We start from the raw sequence: 19,599 nt of genomic DNA on the forward strand, positions 1-19,599 counted from the left end.
CTAACAAGTGCGGCGGCGTCATCGACCGCTTCACTTTTCCACATCCAATATGGCGGCGGCGACATCAATGTACGGTAAAGGTATCTATATGATGTGGATGTGTCTGTGGTGGCTGGCGATTGTCCACTGAAGTCTTGGGCGCCCTCTGGCGGGGAAGCTGCGGAAGTCCCGTGGGGTCCAAGATAAAACTGTTGAAAAAACTTTCATCATTTTCTTAATGTAATTAAAGCGAATAACACCAATAACCTTTCACAAATTAATGGATATAAATCAAACCTACACACATTGTGAAGTAACTAGTCTGATTTTGTTTTTAAATGCAGATTAGACCAGATTGATTCAATCGTGGCCAAATTTAGAATCGTGTGGCACAAATTAAAACACGTACAAGCAATTCCAAAAATATTTATTATCATAAAAAGACAACACGCACAAATAAAAGATTTGTATTACACAACCACAACAACCAAAATGTGTATTAGGTGATTAAGAGGTCCTACTTATAAAGTAGATATCTTGCAACAATCTATCAGATTATGTTTTCCTTTTCTCTGCCTCTCAAATACTCAGTATTTCTATCTTGTCGACTTTTCCCTTCACACCATATCGGCATCTCCTTGGAGGCCTCTCAGCGTCTTCTCATCGAAGCGATACGTGAGTTTCCGCTTGACCTTTTGGATCTCGCCCGTGCGGGCGTAATTCCTCAAGGCCCGTGCCATTTTCTGGTACGTCATTGTCTTGCGGTTCCCTTTTCGGCGGCCCCATATCTCTGCCAGCCTCTCTTTATTTTGGGAAGAGAACTGAAATGTACCCGAAGAGGACTGGACCCACCAGATGCAGCTTCGCATTGCCGGCGTTTGCAGCATCTCAAACAGGAACTGGAACAAGCGCTCCTTCCTCCTTCCTGTCAAAGAGGATAACGCTATTAAATCCTAAATTTGAATCAATCAAAGCTTTTTATGAAAAAGGGGGCGGGGCATAGATTGACACAATAGAATCATTTGCACCTGAAAGTGGAGCAAGACGTAAAGGGTCTTTGTTGGATCCGCCTCCGCTATCGGAAGTGGGAGAAGGCGCGTCGTGATATTCGTGGTACTGGGAGCAACTGGACTGAGAGTCCGAATCCATACAAACGATCGGCTTATCGGAATATGCCACGTGATCCTAGAGCAAATGTGGACAATCGTAAGTCACTCGTTGGTTTTCCTTCATCAGGAGATATTTGGCAGAATTGACTTTAGTGAGAAATAGCCATTAAAGTTGTGAAAAGACCTCACCCATTGGTTCTGATGCGGACAGGGCCAGGCCGGAGGTGGTGCTTGCTCCTCGTATTCCTTATTGGGAGCACCGCAGTGCCACTCATAGGCATGCTGGCCTGACCAGTTATTCTCTGCGGAGATGCAAGAGCATGAAGCTCCACCGACACGTTGGGCCGGATGCTTGCTTTGTCACTCACCGATGATCCTGGCGCCGTGGTGAGAATGCACGTACTGCGCCGCATTGCTCGGAGGCGAAGCATGCGTGCAGGAAGGCTGGACCTCCAGGGAATGCTCCTGAAGATACTCCTCGATGACCTCCAGATCCACCTCCGGGCAGGATGAGGGCGTGGCTCCGATCCAGGAACCCCGAGCCCCACCGAGTCTGAGCTCAGTCACGTAAGCCATCTGTCGGAAAAAAAAGAACCAGAAGTGATGTTTTTTAACGCGCTTTGTGGCAGCCATATTAGTTCATATGCATTGGGCATCATTAATATTCAACTTCAATTTGAAGTGACCAGCTAGTTGCAGTAAAGTACTGTAAAATAAAATAAAGTCAACAAATACTTGCTTTTTTCTTCTACTATCAGGTCGAGGAAAGTTTACAAGAGAGATATTTTCCCTGATTGTTTCTAGCGATGAAACGAAAAAGAAAAATGTTTTTTTGTACTTAATTAAGGAGTTGTGCTTTTACTTGACAATATACACACACACGCACACACGCATACATTGAGCGTGCATCTCATCAACCCGGTTCAAAGTTTTGTTTGCTCAGCGGCTGCCATGTTGATTTGAATTTGACTATCAAATCCGTGTTTACGTATCGCCGCACCGACCAGGTAACATTGAGATAACTGTATTTGTAACTGACACTCTTAATACGCACATGCCAGTCAGTTACTGTACAGTCAATGAGATCATCACAAGGGAGAACCTTTTTTTTTTTTTTTCCCCTCGTCGTATCATAACTTGCAAAATTCACATATTAAAAAAAATAAATAAATAACACATCTATTACAGCCGACTAAATTCAAGGTGTGTCTGGGAAGAGGAAAAGGGAAGCGAAAAGTGCTCCATGGATTTCGGGATGGCTCGACAGTGATATCGGAAATCGTACCTTTTGAAATGTCCTCCTCTGATGTGTTTTCCGAAAGCATTAAAAAAAAAAAAAGCCACCTATTTGATCCGCCACCTGAGCAGCACCTATCTTATAGCCTTAGATCCTCCTTCACGTCACCCCACCGGCCAATCACATTTGGACAAAGGTGGCACACATGAGGAGCGGCGGTGGTGGATTTGGGGCGGGGTCCACTAATTCAATTTCAATAAATTCACACTGAGGTCAAATGGTGTCTTATTTTCAACATTTTGCGTATAAACCTACGACTCTTTAATATGTCGATTCAATTAAAACCATTCTGTCAAATAATGAACAATTAGTATTATGTTAGTAAAGTTAGAAGATACATAGAATAGTATTATAATAAAATTTCAATTCATTAAATAAGACGGCTATTCTTAAAGGTGTTTTTAGTGGGCCCAATATCGATCCCAGTAATCTCGCATGTTAGCATCACTGTCATTGGAATGAAACCGATTTTTTAATATAGCATCCCCAGGCTCTCCAACCACACAAGTAAATAATCTAAATATTACCGTATTTTCCGGCCTATAAGGCGCACCGGACTATAAGGCGCACCTTCAATGAATGGCCCATTTTAAAACTTTATCCTTATATAAGGCGCACCGGACTATAAGGCGCACCATTAATGCATCATGTCAGATTTTTGAATCCAAATCAAATCATTCTCCATTTTATCTTTTTTATTTCAACTTCAGACGGAACAAATGACTTTATAATCATAAAATAATGATCCATAGTCTTTTTGATTGATGATTCATAGTCTTCAGTGGGCCACTTATGATTGATTTCATGACACAATTATTCTGGCCAGTTTAAATTTAGGAATTTGGTCCATATTGTTGGTTTCTGAGAAAATTTTAGGTTTTTAGGTGCGCCTTATAGGGCGGAAAATACGGTAATTGGTAGTTACACAGAGCTGTGAAAATAATGGAAGCCAACTGACTAATGATGGACAATATAAAGTGAATTGGGATGGGCAGCTGATATTTACGCAGTGCTTTTTATACCCCTAGGCAATGAATGACATCACTAACTTTCCAATATGTTTATAGAAGGTGAAGGCTATTACTGATAGTCTGGAAAAGCTTCAAAAAATACGGTGTGGGGAAACCCTGGGTGTTAAAGTGAATTGAACGACGGTTAGAGCTTCAATAGGTCAGATTGCACCTGCAAGTTTGAAAGAAGGAGATAAAGCCAAAGGTTCATTGGACCTTTTGTTGCCTGAAATGCACAAAGAAAAATAGATTTTTTTTTTTTCCGAAAAACAAGCCAAACCAACAAAACAAACTCCCCAAAATGAAGGTATTCATTATTGTAGTAATCTTAATTAATAAATAAAATAATAATAAAACCAAAAATAATTATTTTTACATATTTCTCATGTCGCCGAGCATGCAATTTGATCAGGTCATCCAACATTTGCAACCCTTGGAGGTGTTTGCCAGGTGAAATGGACTCATATTATATTTTGTTGACCATTGGTGTGTCAGGTGTCGAGGCACCTGTAAGGCTTGCGAGCGAGCGGGCGGGCTTATCAACATGAACATGAGTTGTCCAAGCGTGTGTGTGTGTGTGTGTCCAGGTGTAGCGTGTTAACAGTTACACTCACACCCCCTAGATGAGTGAGCATAAGCAAATCAATCACCTGTATGTGTGCAGCCCACTGGGAATTCCCCAGAAAGTCAGACAAAGCAGGGAGCTTACACATTGTTATTTGATGTTGTGTCTGCTTGTTTACATGTGTGCAAAGTGATAAAAGAGCAAATTGTGGAGAAGCGCTCGCTAATATGCACGCGTGTGAGACGTGCTGTGGAGTTTTCACTGTCCGGACTTATCAGGGGGTGTATGCAAAACTTGAGGTTGGCGGCTGAATGTCAGCGTCAGCTCTCTTGCCGCACGGTTCTTCGTCTTGTTTCATGGGCGCAAAGCCCAGATATGTAGACCACAGCAAACTACAACCACGGGGAATAAAATACCGTTTTTTTCCATGTATAATGCGCAAAATTGAACTAATTTATTGTCCTAAAATCTGGGGTGCGCATTATACATGGGTACAAAAAAAAGAAAACTTTTTTTTTTTTTTTAAATACGGATATGATGCGGAGGCGGCCATTACAGATGCGCTTTCTTCTCTGCTGTTCACTTCGAACACAATGCTCTGGTATCAGACGCTTGCTCGATCACCTGCTCGTTTGCTGTCTGTCACAATGTACCCGACACAAATCCGAAACATTTCTTCGCTATTGAGTATGCTAGCGCATGCGCAGTGATACTGACCGGCAGAATAACATCCGCTTGTTCCCAAAGATGATCTTTTTTCTGAAATAATTTTACGTTAACCGACTTAAGTAGGAGTCAAAACTTGGGTGCGTATTATACATGGGTACAGGCTTTTTTCCAGCATCGGCATGCCATTTTTAGGGTGCGTATTATACATGGGGGCGCATTATACATGGAAAAAAACGGTAGATCTTATTGTCATGATGTATTCAAGTCGGCTGAACTTTGCGGTGTGTAGAATTTAAGAGCAGTGGCAGACGTGATGTTGTACGGCAGGTCGGCAGACATAATTCATACGGGAAAGTTGGAGATAAGGAACGGGATTGGGAACTGGCGGGACTTTGCATTCCCACGGAAGATGGTTTGGGACCATCAGTAGGCAGCTCTGTAATCTGTGGTCTCAATAAACACTCATAAACTACACTGGCCCACACGCCTTATCGGAATAACACATAAAGATTGCACATAAATCATCCGTTTTCACAGTAAGATAAGAAAAAGATGGTCACTCGCAGCTTGGAAGTGACATCCAATTGAGCGAGAACACACTAGGTCAGTGTTTGCCAACCTTTGAGACCAGCCAGCGTTTTTCGATGGGAAAGTTACATCATTGCACTTCTCCTACTGCGACTAACAATAGTAATTCCATTGTTATTTTATAATAATAATAATAATAGTTCAGTTCATATTTAATAATAATGATATACTACTACTAATAATTTTATATCATTATTAACATGAAATAATATCATTATATAATAAATCATATAATAATAGAAACATAATATTATAAATAAAAAATGACAGTTTATATGATTATTCACGATAACCATAGCTATGCTTCCTCCTACTCCTTTTTGAGCATTCTTTATTGATTTATTTACTTATGTATTATTATTATTAATTAATTAATTTCTCTATTTATTTCTGTTTGTTGGTTTATTTTTTGTTTGTTGTATGGACTTATATGAGGCACTTTTGAGTGTTATTTGTTTTGTTTTTTTCTTTTGTTTTGGATGTTCGAAATAAAGATACCAATCAATCAAAAAAAATATTATTATTATTATTATGATCAGAAAAGGATCGTTACTTCTGGCCATCTTGTTCAGTGCTGCAGAAGCATTGCTAACAACACAAAGGGTGATGAGCCATTTGGCGATACATTATATGATGTTGTGGTGTGCAAGGACTGGAGTCGGAGGCGGAGTGATAAATGACGGTGCCAACGGCAGTTGTTTTAATGACATTTATAACTTGCTTCTCTCAACCACGGGCCGACTCTTTTCCCTTCGAGATCCTAACACACACTACTCAAAACGGAAACTCCCACACGTGTAAAACATCCCACCGGAACTCGGCAACGTGAACTTAGGTTCCGGGTGAATTATGTCAACTCACTACACATGCCCCCCCAGAATTCACCCATAGTCAAAATCCCCGCGCCGGAAAGGAACGACAGCCCGACCACAGCGGGTGTAGGTGGCAGGGGCTGGCAGGGGGTCAAGGGTAGGGGGCGCCACCGGAAAGACCGCTGGGCTGGACGGTCGCGTTGTCGGTCGGGCAGGCGGGAGCTCGGTCAGGTCGGAGGGGCGAGGCGCTGGGGGGCGTCCGCGGCGTGGGGCCTGCGCCAATTCCAATGTCCGGGAAACATCCACGTGGGCAGGCTTAATCCTATCGACCGAGATAGTCTCAGGCCTACCGCCGATGTCCACGACCATGCTCTTACTCCCGTGCTGCAAGACCTTAAAAGGCCCGTCGTAAGGCGGACGCAACGGCCCGCGGTGGGCGTCGTGGCGGATGAACACAAAACCCGCCGAGCGTAGGTCGGTGGGCACCCGGGAAACAGGGGTGCAGTGCCGTGACGTGGGGACAGGTGCGAACGTCCCGGCAACTTCCAGCAGGGAGGACCGCTGCCCGGCCGCCGACCAAGGCGTTGTGGCGTCTGGAATGAAGTCCCCAGGAACTCGTAGTACCTGGCCGTAGACGAGCTCAGCAGACGAGGACTGCAAGTCCTCCTTAGGGGCCGTCCTGAGGCCCAGCATGACCCAGGGAAGTCTGTCCACCCAGTTGCCATCCACCAGACTGGCGCGTAGAGCCGCCTTCATGGAGCGGTGGAACCGCTCGCACAGCCCGTTAGCCTGGGGGTGATAAGCGGTGGTGCGGTGCAGCTTGACGCCCAAGCCTCCAGCAACCACATTCCAGATCTCGGAAGTAAACTGTGCACCCCGGTCCGAGGAGAGGTCTGAAGGTGTTCCAAAGCGCGCGACCCATGTGCCAATAAACGCCCGGGCCACGTCAGCAGCCGAGGTTGAGGAGAGGGGGACGGCTTCAGGCCAACGGGTCGTCCTGTCCACCATGGTGAGGAGGTAGGTGAAACCATGGGAAGGGGGGAGCGGGCCCACAAGGTCGATGTTGACGTGGTCGAACCTCCTTTCGGGGACAGTGAACGGCTCCAACGGGGCCTTGGTATGGCGGTGCACCTTCGCACGCTGACAAGCCACACACGAGTCGACCCAGGCCCGAACGTCCCTCTTCAGCCCTTTCCAGACGAACTTCTGAGCCACCAGCCTCACGGACGCTTTTCTGCCAGGATGGGACAGGCCGTGTATCGCCTCAAAGACAGCCCGCTGCCAGCCGGCAGGGACAAGTGGTCTAGGTTGGCCGGTGGAGAGGTCGCACCACAGCCTGACACCTGAGTCGCCAACCGCGACCTCCTCCAGACGCAGTCCAGTGTCCGAGTCTCTGAGCGACTGGATCCCAGGATCTGAGGCTTGGTCAGCACTCATACTTGAGTAGTCGAGCCCCAGCTGAACCGTGTGGATGACCGCTCTAGAGAGGCAATCGGCGACCACGTTGGACTTGCCGGCGATGTGTCGGATATCTGTGGTGTACTCGGAGATAAAAGACAGCTGACGCTGCTGGCGGGCGGACCACGGCTCAGCCACCTTGGACATAGAGAACGTGAGGGGTTTGTGGTCGACGAAAACCGTAAACTCACGGCCTTCCAGGATGGAGCGGAAATGGCGGATCGCCAACCAGACGCCGAGTAGCTCCCTGTCGAATGTGCTGTATTTGCGCTCCCTAGGGACCAGCTGGCGGCTGAAAAAGGCGAGCGGTTGCCAGGCGCCACCAACCCACTGCTCAAATACAGCACCAACTGCGTAGTCCGATGCGTCGGTCGTGAGGGCGACCGGGGCTCCAGGCGACGGGTGGACCAACATGGTGGCCTGGCACAGCGCAGCCTTAGTATCCTCGAAAGCCTTGATCCCCTCGGGGGTCCAGTCGATGTCCTGGTTGGGGGTTTTACCCTTAAGGGCCTCATACAGTGGGTGCATAATGTGGGCCGCCCGGCGTATGAATCGGTGGTAGAATGTAACCATCCCAAGGAACTCCCGGAGCCCCCGGGCCGAACGTGGGCGGGGAAAAGCGGAGACCGCTTCCACCTTTGTCGGGAGGGGGGTGGCCCCATTACTGCCGATGAGATGCCCAAGAAACTGGATCGACGGCACTCCGAAGACGCACTTCGCCGGGTTAATGATCAGGCCATGCTGGTCGAGCCTTGTGAAAAGGGCCCGCAGGTGTGCCGCATGCTCCTCCTCCGAGGAGCTGGCGACGAGGACATCGTCCAAGTAGACGAAGATGAAAGGCATGTCCCTAAGCGCAGAGTCCATCAACCGCTGGAAGGACTGGGCCGCATTTTTCAGGCCGAAGGGCATCCTAAGAAACTCGAAAAGCCCGAAAGGAGTCACCACTGCCGTTTTAGGGATGTCAGCAGGGTGCACTGGGACTTGGTGATAACCCCGCACCAGGTCCACCTTGGAGAACAGGTGCTTCCCTGCTAGATGTACCGAAAAGTCCTGAACATGGGGGACCGGGTAGCGGTCGGGCGTGGTGGCATCATTGAGGCGGCGGTAGTCGCCACACGGGCGCCAACCACCGTCTGGCTTAGGCACCATGTGGAGCGGGGAGGCCCACGGGCTGTCAGAGCGGCGAATAATGCCAAGGCGTTCCATGTTGGCGAACTCGGCCCGAGCAATCGTCAGTCTCTCCGGGTTGAGCCGTCGGGCCCTAGCGTAGATGGGGGGGCCTTTGGTCTCGATGTGGTGCTCGACCCCATGTTTAGCTGTGGTGGCGGCAAAAGTGGGCTGTGTAAGGCTGGGGAACTCTCCGAGGAGTTTCTGGTACACGTCGCCCTCGGAGAGCGAACTAGAGAGACTCACATAATTCCCCTCATCGCGGACACATGCGAAAGAGGAGAAGGTTAACGCGTCCACCAGGCGGCCGTTCTTAACATCCACGAGCAGTCCGTGGGCGCACAAAAAATCTGCGCCGAGCAGGGGGAAGGAGATGTCGGCAGTGACAAAGTCCCATGTGAAACGCTGACCCCCGAAACATACGTCCACAGTCCTTGTGCCATACGTCCTGATGGGGGTGTCGTTGGCGGATGTTAAGGGCGGGCCGTGCAACCCTCCAGCGGCGTCGTCCACCGTAGCCGGCAGGACGCTCCTCTGGGCACCGGTGTCACAGAGGAATCTGCGACCAGAGAGGGAGTCCTCAATGAACAGCAGCCGGTTCTTTTTGCCTGCGGTCACGGCCACTACTGAGCGCAGGCTTTGGCGTTTCCCGTCGTGTTGAAGTTGCAAGGGGAGCGGCACCTTTTAGCCTTGGCGCCAAAACGTGCATGGAAGTAGCACAAACCTGTGCTGGCGCGGCCGTCAGTTGCAGCGTGTCCTCTGCCAGGGGAAACGCCAGCGCTTGGGGACGTGTAGCTGCGTGTTGGGGCCAGCACACCAGGGGCGAAACGCTGGGTGGCCAAGTAGAAACGGTCCGCTTCCTCCGCCAGAGCACGCGGCTCCGTAATAGTCGTATTTGCGAGGGCCGTTTGGACGTGCGGCGGCATATGTCGCAGAAACAGTTCAATGAAAAGAAAATTCGGCTCTTCCCCACCCAGCAGGTTTAACATCATCTCCATGTGCTGTCCCCCATGCCCTGAATAGCAAGCAGGCGCCGGGCTCGTTCGGATCGCGACAGTTCAAAAATCCTGAGGAGATAAGCCTTGAGCCCTGCATATTTATCCTGGGCCGGAGGGGAAGTGATGAAACTTACGGCTCTGGCAGCGGTGGAGCTTCCGAGTGCCGAGACAACGTGGTAGTAGCATGTGGCGTCATCCGTAATTCCCCGGAGGGCGAACTGAGCCTCCGCCTGTGCGAACCACGTTGCTGCAGAAGTCTCCCAAAACTCACGCAGCCTAAGGACGGCGGAATGCGCCATGCCGTCTCGCTCGGTATTCTGTTCAGTCCCGGAATCCTCAGCGGGACTGACGTCGGGGTCACCAGTGTGGTGTGCAAGGACTGGAGTCGGAGGCGGAGTGATAAATGACGGTGCCAACGGCAGTTGTTTTAATGACATTTATAACTTGCTTCTCTCAACCACGGGCCGACTCTTTTCCCTTCGAGATCCTAACGCACACTACTCAAAACGGAAACTCCCACACGTGTAAAACATCCCACCGGAACTCGGCAACGTGAACTTAGGTTCCGGGTGAATTATGTCAACCCACTACAATGTAAACATTCTTACGCTGCCATTTGGAAATGGGCTGTTTGGCTTTGCTTCTCATGTGACCTGACGCTCGCCATCTTCTGCATGAATAAATCTCTTCACTCCTTCAACGCGCCTCACAAAGGAGTGAAGACATTGATCCATGTCCACTTGAACACTGCTCTGTTTAAAAATGTATCCTTGTCCCTGCGTTTTTTTTTTTTTTTTTACAAGATATTTTTGTTTATTTGTTGGACAAGAATTTGTTTTGCTGGGCATTTTCCGAGATATTCCTTGTTAAAATTGAACATTATTTGTGGGGAAAGCAGAGAGCTCATGCAACCTGCGCTATTTAAATCAATATCACCATAAGGTGCCTTTGAGACGTCACCAAGAACAACCCTTTTCCATTGAACTTCATATTTATTCCATATAGTCGATGTATTACTGTTTGAATTGCATATCGGTAAAACACCCCATTCACTTGAAAGAAATGAATCAATGCACCGCAAGTGGAATTTGCTGACATCCAACTACACACAAATGATGGCAAATTATAAAATGGTGTCTTTTTTCCAAACTCAAAAGTTGTATAACTAAAGAATTGCGATGAGGACACCAGTGGCACCTTATCGGGATATGAAGGTGTTTAATATTGCTTTATGGCAGCTGTTATTTGCCTCAATGTGGTCAAATAATCTGGGCAAGGTGGTTTCACATGAGCACCAAAGTTTTGTGTTTTGAGCATTTTCGCAATAGAATCTACCTGGGTCTTTCATTCAATGTCACCCGTGAATGTGCTTTCGTCTATTATTATTATTAATTAGTGACAAGAAATAAACGACAGTCCACCCAATGAATGTTCTGTGATCGCTTGGCAGAAATCAGGAGCGCTTTCCGGCATTCCCATTTCAGGGGTAAGTATTTCTCCATTTTTTTCAGCCCGTGCAAATGGCCGCAAATGTGACGCTTGTGCTTTTCCTCGTTAGTGTCTTGGCGATCAGTCGGCAGCGCTGGTTGGGCAGATGTGCTTCCAGGACGGGCAAGCCAAAAACACGTAAGTGCGCGCGGCATGTAGCTAAGATTAAAAAAATATATATACCGTAATTTTCGGACTATAAGTCGCACCGGAGTATAAATCGCACCAGCCATAAAATGCCCAAAAAAGTAAAAAAAAACAACATATGTATGTATATAAGTTGCTCCTGAGTATAAGTCGCCCCCCTACCCAAACTATGAAAAAAAACGCGACTTATAGTCCGAAAACTACGGTATATTTTACCCAAGTAACATGGTTCCATTTTTTTGTTTTGTGTTCTACTAGGTATGGAACAGGCTGCTTTTTGCTACGCAACACTGGCCCCAAGGTGTCGCCACTGAGCCGCAAATGTCTGGAGCTTGTCGTGTTGCCTTCAATGTTGAGCCGCTGTGTCTTTTTTTGCAGCCTGTCATGTCCGAGCACGGGCTTCTCACCACCGTGGCTTACAAACTGGGTCGAGACAAACCCGCCTGCTACGCCTTAGAGGTACAGCACCAGGAAGACGATTGTTCTGTTTTGCAGCCTCGTCCCACACCGTGTGTCGTTCCCGCCAGGGTTCCGTGGCCATCGCGGGAGCCGTGGTCCGTTGGCTGCAGGATAATCTCGGCATCATCGAGTCGTCCGAGGAGCTCGGTATGTCGTTTGATATCGTGTATCGAGACTTTGTCGTACAACCCGTGTAATATTTTTGTGCGCAGAGAAACTGGCCGCATCGGTTGGGACATCCTACGGTTGTTATTTCGTTCCTGCTTTCTCGGGCCTTTACGCGCCGTACTGGGAGCCCAGTGCGAGAGGCTAGGACCCAGTTTGGAACACGCTGAGCCAGACTTTTTGGTGACGGACACTTTCTTCGTGCCACAGGGTCATTTGCGGCTTAACCCGGTTTACAAATAAGAGTCACCTCGCTTTCGCCGCCTTGGAAGCGGTCTGCTTCCAGACACGAGAGGTGCCCACACACACTGGAACCCTTTTGCTCCTGCTTTTTTGAAGTCGAGCGGCCATTTTTTATTTATTTTTTGCAGATTCTGGACGCCATGAATCAGGACAGCGGCATCCCACTCACCCAGCTGCAGGTGGACGGGGGTATGACGTCCAACAGGTTGCTGATGCAGCTACAGGCCGACATACTCTGCATCCCCGTCGGTAGGCCTCGCCTTCGCCCTCCACATCCTCGTCGTCACTCTTTGACCCCAACCGTGTGAATGTTTTTTGTAGCAGAATTTAAAAAAATAAAAAATTGTCTTTAGTTTCCAAACAATCCCCTTTCTTAATTTTCGCTCAGTGAAACCATCCATGCCGGAGACCACCGCTCTGGGCGCAGCGATGGCGGCCGGCGCAGCGGAGGGCGTGAGCGTGTGGAGTTTGAACCCGGACGACTTGAGCAAAGTCACGTCGGAGAAGTTTGAGCCTCAGATCAACCCCGAAGGTATGTTTTCAAAAAGCCCACCCCGCTGTCCATGACGTGACGTTTTCCCACGTCCGTGTCCGGCAGAAAGCGAGTTTCGCTATGCCCGCTGGAAGAAAGCCGTTCAGAAGTCAATGAACTGGGAGACCACCGAGCTTCCCACCAATGGAAATGGTAGGGCTTCACGATCGGGAGGCTCCTCACCGTGACTCGAACGCTTGTTATCTGGTGGTCAGGTGAATGCAGCATCTTCTGCAGTGCCCCGCTGGGCTTCTACATCATGGGCAGCATGCTGATGCTCATTGGAGCCAATTACATTGCAGGTGAGTGTCCGTCCGTCCGTCTGTTTTCATCATGAGAGCAATCGGGGAAATTCATGAGCTTTTTCTGTCTTATCTCAAGGGCACAACTAGTCTCCTGGCAGCCAGCGAGGACAAAGACCTACTGTTGATTAAAAAAAAAAAAAGGCAACATCTTGAAATAGTCGACTGTAAAAATATGTAACCTAAAATAAATCAGTATGAAAAAGGTCAGTCTAAAAAATTTACGATGGAAAAAAAAATTCAACTGGAAAAAAAAATCAGCTAAAAATTGCCCACCAAAAAATCAGCTAAAAGAAATCTGCAAAAAACAAACAAATCTGAAACATCTGGGTACTGTATTAAATGTCACTTTTCAGCATCAGAATTCAATGTAAAAAAAAAAGTCAACATCTTGAAATGGTCAACTATAAAAATATTTAACCTAAAAGAAATTAGTGCAAAAAAAGTCAGTCTAAAAAAACTTAGAATGAAATAAAAATTAAATTGGAAAAAAAAAATCAGCTAAAAATTGCCCGCCAAAAAATCTGCTAAAAAAAATCCGCAAAAAAAAATGAAACATCTGGATACTGTATTAAATGTCACTTTTCAGCATCAAAATTCAATGTAAAAAAAAAAAAAGTCAACATCTTGAAATGGTCAACTGTAAAAATATTTAACCTAAAAGAAATTAGTGCAAAAAAAGTCAGTCTAAAAAAATTCGCAATGAAAAAAAAATTAAACTGGAAAAAAAAATCAACAAAAAATTGCCTGCCAAAAAATGTGCCTGCAAAAAAAAGGAAAAAATCTGCAAAAAGAAAAAAATCTGCAAAAAAATAAATAAAATCATCTGTATTAAATGTCACTTTTGTAAAAGTTGTGGGACTTCAAGCAAAGTTTCTCCAAACACAGGTAGAAAATTCTCCCCAAGTCATGTCTAGGGCTGACCTCCAGAAAAGGAAACGTTTGCTGGATGAAATCCCTGTAAGTCCACCGAAGATCCCTCCTTGCGCCTACCAGCCTGGTCCTGAGCCACCCCCTCCCCAGGAGTATCAGCTCACATTATTTCAGTGGCAAATCCAACAAGAAGCGCGCAAGTTTGAAGGAGTCGCTCCCGAGTTGCTGAGCAAACAAGATGCCGACGGTGACACGTAAGTACACCTTCATTTTTCTCCAGCCACTTTGATAAGATGCATTCCAGACCACTTTGGACATGTTGTCACTGTTGCAGATGTCTTCACATAGCTGTGGCCCAAGGCAGAAGAGCTCTGGCCTACATGCTTGCTTCCAAGATGGCCGTCCGTCTACGGTGCTTTAGAGGTGAAAGAGCACAATGGGCAGGTAGCGGAGCTCCTCTCGGTCTCCATCAAGTCTCTTCACAATTTTACAAATGTGTGGCTGTCCGTCTAAGTAAAAATGAACAGGTAGGAGTGAAAATATGCATGCCACCTTTTTGTTGGCTTGTGCCTTCAGACGCCGCTTCAGGTGGCCGCGGCAGCCAATCAGCACCTCATCGTAGGTGACCTGCTAGAGCACGGAGCAAACTTGCAGACTTGTGGGGGCGCTCCCCTCTGCACATTTGCGCTGAGAAAGGATTCCACCTCTGTCTTCAGGTTTGGAGTTGATCATTTTGGAAAAATGACTTTTTATATCGTGAAATTTAGGGAATGCCCTTTTATTGACCTGAAAACTAACCAGGGTCCAAAGAGTTGCCTCATATAGAAAACTTTGTCCAAAGAATGTACTCCAAATAGTTGCAACCAAACACCCTTTGCAGATTTTTCCAATATTCTTTTTTTTTTTCTGTTTTAAAAGTTTTTGGAGGGAGGATACTCAGTTTGAAAAATGTTTGTTGGAATGGGTGTCAATTAAATGCAGGTTTATATAATGCATATAAATGACCTCAATTCAATTTTTCAATTAAACAAACAAACAAACAAACAAAAACAAATCCCCCTCTACCAGCCACAAAAAAATCTAAAAACGCTGTAAATATTGAACACAAATGACGACTTGAGTCAATTTAGTTTTCTTTGCGTTTGCGTTGTTGTATTATGCTGCCATCTAGTGGTCAGGTGATATACACTTGAGCTGCAATGAATTAATCATGACACAAATTGTCTAGCTCTTTATATATTGTGCTTAATATTTTTGTTATTTATTAAGTTTGTTATTGAAAGCATTACAAAAATGTTTTATTTTTTTGGAAGCTGGACACGAATTATTATTCTTTTATGTGAGATAATGAAGTGCGAATGAGTTGCCTACACTGGTCTCCATTTTGATGTCACTTTGTTTTGCCTGGGTTCAAAATACTACAGACTTATGTCATATTCATTTAGTGTATAGTTAGGAGGCGTTTAATGACTCAAAAAAATCGGAATTAAGGGGTTTAAATCTCAAAATCGATTTAATAAAATCAGAAAGAACAACGATTAATCTAAATGTCCACAATTGACGAACCATACGCCATGGATGCGTTTTTTTTTTTTTTTTCGTGTCTGTCTGTATAGAACACCTTGTACTTTGTGTCGTTAACCGCACGTCAATTCTTTGTTGACGAAAACAACCATATCGCCACAGATGCGTTTATTTCGTGTTTGTCTGTATAAAAGACCGCGTACTCTGATCTTTGTGTCAGCCTTTAACTAACTTTAATTTAACCGCACGTCAATTCTTTGTTGACGAAAACAACCATATCGCCACAGATGCGTTGTTTTCGTGTTTGTCTGTATAAAAGACCGCGTACTCTGATCTTTGTGTCAGCCTTTAACTAACTTTAATTTAACCGCACGTCAGTTCTTTGTTGACAAAAACAAGGGGCGTCCTCGTCAATCCGACGTCACTAGAACGCGGATGTGGATGTTTGTGCGTGATATATGTATTGATATGAATCAGACCCAAGACGACAGCTGTTGTTTCAGTCACTTTCTGAATTGAACTGCCGCGCCGCGCCTCCCCTCATGACGTCACACAACACAGCCCGACATCCCTAACAGTGGACTGTCACCCTGGTAACAGGCGTCTGAGCAGAGCGTTTTATTTGGTTGCCTTGAACTACTTTTCTTTTGCCATGAATTGTATTGATGAGGTAAGTGATTTTCTCTGTTGGAGGTGGACATCTGACCGCCGGGGTCATTTCACTAAACAGGTCTCTCATTTCTCTGAAACGAACCCTGATCTCTTTTTATTTGAATGTTGCAGAATTAAAGTACCAGATGATTATGGATGCACCCAAGCAAAGCCAAGTAGGTGTTGGACCTGGCGTTCAAATGCAAAGGTGAATATGTCCCCAAGTTTCCTGTTATGTGAAATCGAAGTGAACTAACATGAGACTGTTATTGTTGATTAGAAACATGGGAGACTATGCCGAGGTTCACGGACCCTACAGAGCCAATCGCGGGTATTCAGCCTCGCTGCAGCCTCTCCAAGTCCACAACGGTCTGTCTAATCCACCGCGTGCGTCCACCCTGAGGGAATGTGAGCTCATCATCCGTCAGCTGTACAACACCAACAGTTTACAGTCCCAGCAAGTGAGGCTCACATTTCAAAGCCTTTGCCATGCATTGTGTGTCTCAACTCACGGCAACATTTGTGCGTCTTCCAGATTGTGCGCTACAAGGAGTTGCTGAAAGATATTGGGCTCAACAAGAGAATCACCCCCGAAAACTACAACCTGACCAAAGCCTTCCTTGCGGATGATATTCGGTAAGGTATCAGAAAGCGTCGCCGTGTTAGCCGTGACGTGGAAATGGTAAATTTCCAATCGAAGCGATTTGTTTGCAGCAAATTCTCTGACAACACATTTCCGAAACTGGATCTGAAAACAGAAAAAACGTAAGTGATTCTCATTTTATTTGTCCTTACATGTGTATTTGAATGAAGGGATAGGAATTAAAACTTGTTTTCTTTTTAAATACAATTCTTTGATGAATCAACAAAATAGATGACGTTACTTGATTATCAAAATGATCATTAATTGCAGCCCTACTTGACTATATTTGGTGTCAAACACTTCAATGCACCTTTCCATATCCAAGTGTGGAAAAAAAAAACACTTTGGTGTTTAAAAATATCTCTTAAATACTTTTGTAGACAAGTCAGGTACTATTTTAGTCAAGTGGAAGCCTGAAAAAGAATCAGCGACTGTTTTGGTCTTGCCATCTGCCTCCAGTCTACGTTCTAGTTAGGAATTGTGTTTTTGTCCTCCCCCAGGACCGCCGTTGGCCTCCCGGCGCTCACGCAGGGCCTCAACTCATCTGTGGCGGAGCGCCAGAGACGGAATCGCGCCGTGCACAGAAGCCACGTCAAGGGCACGGTGCGATGAGATGATCCAGATGCTCACCTCTCACCTGCAACTACGGGGACATGCAAAGTCAGTGTCCGTGTGATGTCACAGATCAAACAGCCAATCAAAAAGCCGTGGAAGAACCGAGAGAAATGTTTTCGCTGGGTAGAAGCTTGTAAACGGCAGGGATTTACAGTACCTAATGTCACCAAAGACACACATATATATATATATATCATTGTCAATTATTCTCAAAGCATCCCCTGATCTTAAGCCCCCCAAAAGAGCTACGAAAAACTCCCAAAAACCCTACTAAAAAAAAATCATTTTATTTAATCGTATTTATATATTTATCATAAATGTATCATTTATTCATATTACCTTACCATACTACCATATAACCCTAACCCTAAATATTTCTGACACGTCACCGGTCCGTAGCTTTCCATTCGCTTGTGAGTTACTTGTCAGGAAGCAAAGGCAGGGCAACCAAGTGCAGCACAATCCTTTATTGCCAAAGGGGAAATGGAACGCCGGACCTGCGGTCGGGCTGGCGTGGCAGAGCACAGCGCGTAGGAGTAGTCGGAGGCAGGCAGGCAGTCGAAGGACGAGCACGTTGTCAGGACAGGCGGCGAGCAGAAGCGTGGTCGAAAGGCGAGCTGGTTGTCAGGACAGGCGGCGAGCAGAAGCGTGGTCGAAAGGCGAGCTGGTTGTCAGGACAGGCGGCGAGCAGAAGCGTGGTCGAAAGGCGAGCTGGTTGTCAGGACAGGCGGCGAGCAGAAGCGTGGTCGAAGGGCGAGCTGGTTGTCAGGACGGGCGGCGAGCAGAAGCGTGGTCGAAAGGCGCGGAAGCAGGTGGCTACAAAGATCGGTTCGGGGAAAAAAGGCAGGAGTATCACAGGCAGGGTAAGCAGACGAACTGACAACCACTGGCAGAACACCGAGAGGTTAAGTAGGGGACCTAACGAGCTGTAGCAGGTGCTGGTAATTCACAGAGTAGGGCTTGGCTGGAGGTCAGGTGACGCGGAGGCGTGACATTACTCCATCATACCATATTCATTCCGGGTATTGAGAGCCAGGCTTCCTTAGTGGAGTTGTTGGTCCTCTGGGATCTCACCCCCAGCAACACGGGTTTCAATTTTGGTGGGGCCTAAAAAAATTATTATGCCCTGCATTTGACTAGGGGTGTAACGATACATCGATACGCATCGATTAATCGATCGTAGAGCACTAGATCGCGATACATCGTGAATGAACCGCAGCAGGCTTTAAGATATCGGCAAATATCGTATCGTAGTTCTTTATATCGATATTATATCGTAGCGTGAAAAAACCCGCGATTTACACCCCTACATTTGACCCATCCCCATGTGATCGTGGCTTCCGTAGTGTGGTGGTTTGTCTTCAGGGCTTTCACTCCAGCGACATGGGTTTGAGTCTGGGTCCAGCCTAAAAAATAAATTTGCAACACAGTTGATCGTGTATTTCCCCATTTAACCATCCACCTCCCTGAAGCTTAGGGTTGGGTTTAGAGCTAAGGTTAGGTTTAGAGCTAGTGTTTGGGTTAGAGCTGGGGCTACGGTTAGCGTTAGAGCTAGGGTTAAGGTAAGAGTTAGAGCTAGCGTTAGGATTAGAGGGTTAGGGTTAGGATTAGGGTTAGAGCTAGGTTTAGGGTTTGGGCTAGGGTTAGGGTTAGGGTTAGCAGACCCCGAGCAGGGGTCGGGAACCTTTTTGACTAAGAGAGCCATGAAAGCAAAAAATTGGGAAATTTATTTCAGTGAGAGCCATATAATATATTTTAAAAGTGAATTCAACTAAATGTCAGTATAATAAGCCTCTTGAATTTATTCTTTTAAATAATGTTGTTATAACACTCATCATTACAGAACAGTTCTTGCCGACAGAGGCATGTCTTGTATCCGTTTCATTATCTTGTCTTCAAAGTCCGCTTTATTGTCAATCTCTTCACATGTCAAGACAGACAAAGAAATCGAAATTACATTTTCTCTATCCCACGGTGACGAGACATATTACACGATAGACATACAAGTAAACGACACAATACAAAAACAAGAAGGCACAAACATTAAATAATAAGAATGTTGAATAAATAATAAATAAACAGATAACACAATAAATAAGAGGAGCAAAACGGAGCCAGTGTGCATACAGCAGACAGTAAGCGTAGCGCAAACGTACAGGACGCTTTGTTCGGAAGATCATGAAAAAATTCATTGGCTACATCCAGCATGAACGTTTTAGCATACTCGCCAATATTTTATTTTATCTGCGAGCCATATGCAATCATCAAAAGAGCCACATCTGGCTCGCGAGCCATAGGTTCCCGA

The 19,599-nt window shown here is 46.2% G+C and overlaps 2 protein-coding genes, 1 long non-coding RNA gene and 1 pseudogene across 3 annotated transcripts; 2 read left to right on the plus strand and 2 right to left on the minus strand.

The window, feature by feature from the left end:
* Positions 1-391: 391 nt before the first annotated feature.
* On the minus strand, positions 392-1,781 carry LOC133150257 (transcription factor Spi-B-like). Its single transcript, XM_061272681.1, has 4 exons — positions 1,457-1,781; positions 1,278-1,390; positions 1,008-1,164; positions 392-904 (listed from the first exon to the last, which is right to left on the minus strand). The coding sequence occupies exons 1-4, from the start codon at positions 1,719-1,721 to the stop codon at positions 597-599; spliced, it is 843 nt and encodes a 280-aa protein (XP_061128665.1). The 5' UTR covers positions 1,722-1,781; the 3' UTR covers positions 392-596.
* Positions 1,782-10,905: 9,124 nt separating this feature from the next.
* LOC133149767 (glycerol kinase-like) lies at positions 10,906-13,483 on the plus strand (annotated as a pseudogene).
* Positions 13,484-13,761: 278 nt separating this feature from the next.
* Positions 13,762-17,320, plus strand: LOC133150209 (coiled-coil domain-containing protein 74A-like). Its single transcript, XM_061272592.1, has 8 exons — positions 13,762-14,115; positions 14,196-14,305; positions 14,438-14,577; positions 16,169-16,244; positions 16,317-16,497; positions 16,572-16,672; positions 16,751-16,801; positions 17,180-17,320. Exons 4-8 carry the CDS (start codon positions 16,183-16,185, stop codon positions 17,289-17,291), a joined length of 507 nt encoding a protein of 168 aa, XP_061128576.1. The 5' UTR covers positions 13,762-14,115; positions 14,196-14,305; positions 14,438-14,577; positions 16,169-16,182; the 3' UTR covers positions 17,292-17,320.
* LOC133150211 (uncharacterized) lies at positions 16,803-18,282 on the minus strand. The gene is made up of 2 exons (XR_009713739.1): positions 17,792-18,282; positions 16,803-17,322 (listed from the first exon to the last, which is right to left on the minus strand). It is a non-coding gene; the product is annotated as an uncharacterized LOC133150211 (long non-coding RNA).
* Between the last annotated feature and the right edge of the window lie 1,317 nt (positions 18,283-19,599).

Source organism: Syngnathus typhle, linkage group LG2 (genome assembly GCF_033458585.1).
Source record: "Syngnathus typhle isolate RoL2023-S1 ecotype Sweden linkage group LG2, RoL_Styp_1.0, whole genome shotgun sequence".
NCBI classification, from domain to species: Eukaryota; Metazoa; Chordata; class Actinopteri; order Syngnathiformes; family Syngnathidae; genus Syngnathus; species Syngnathus typhle.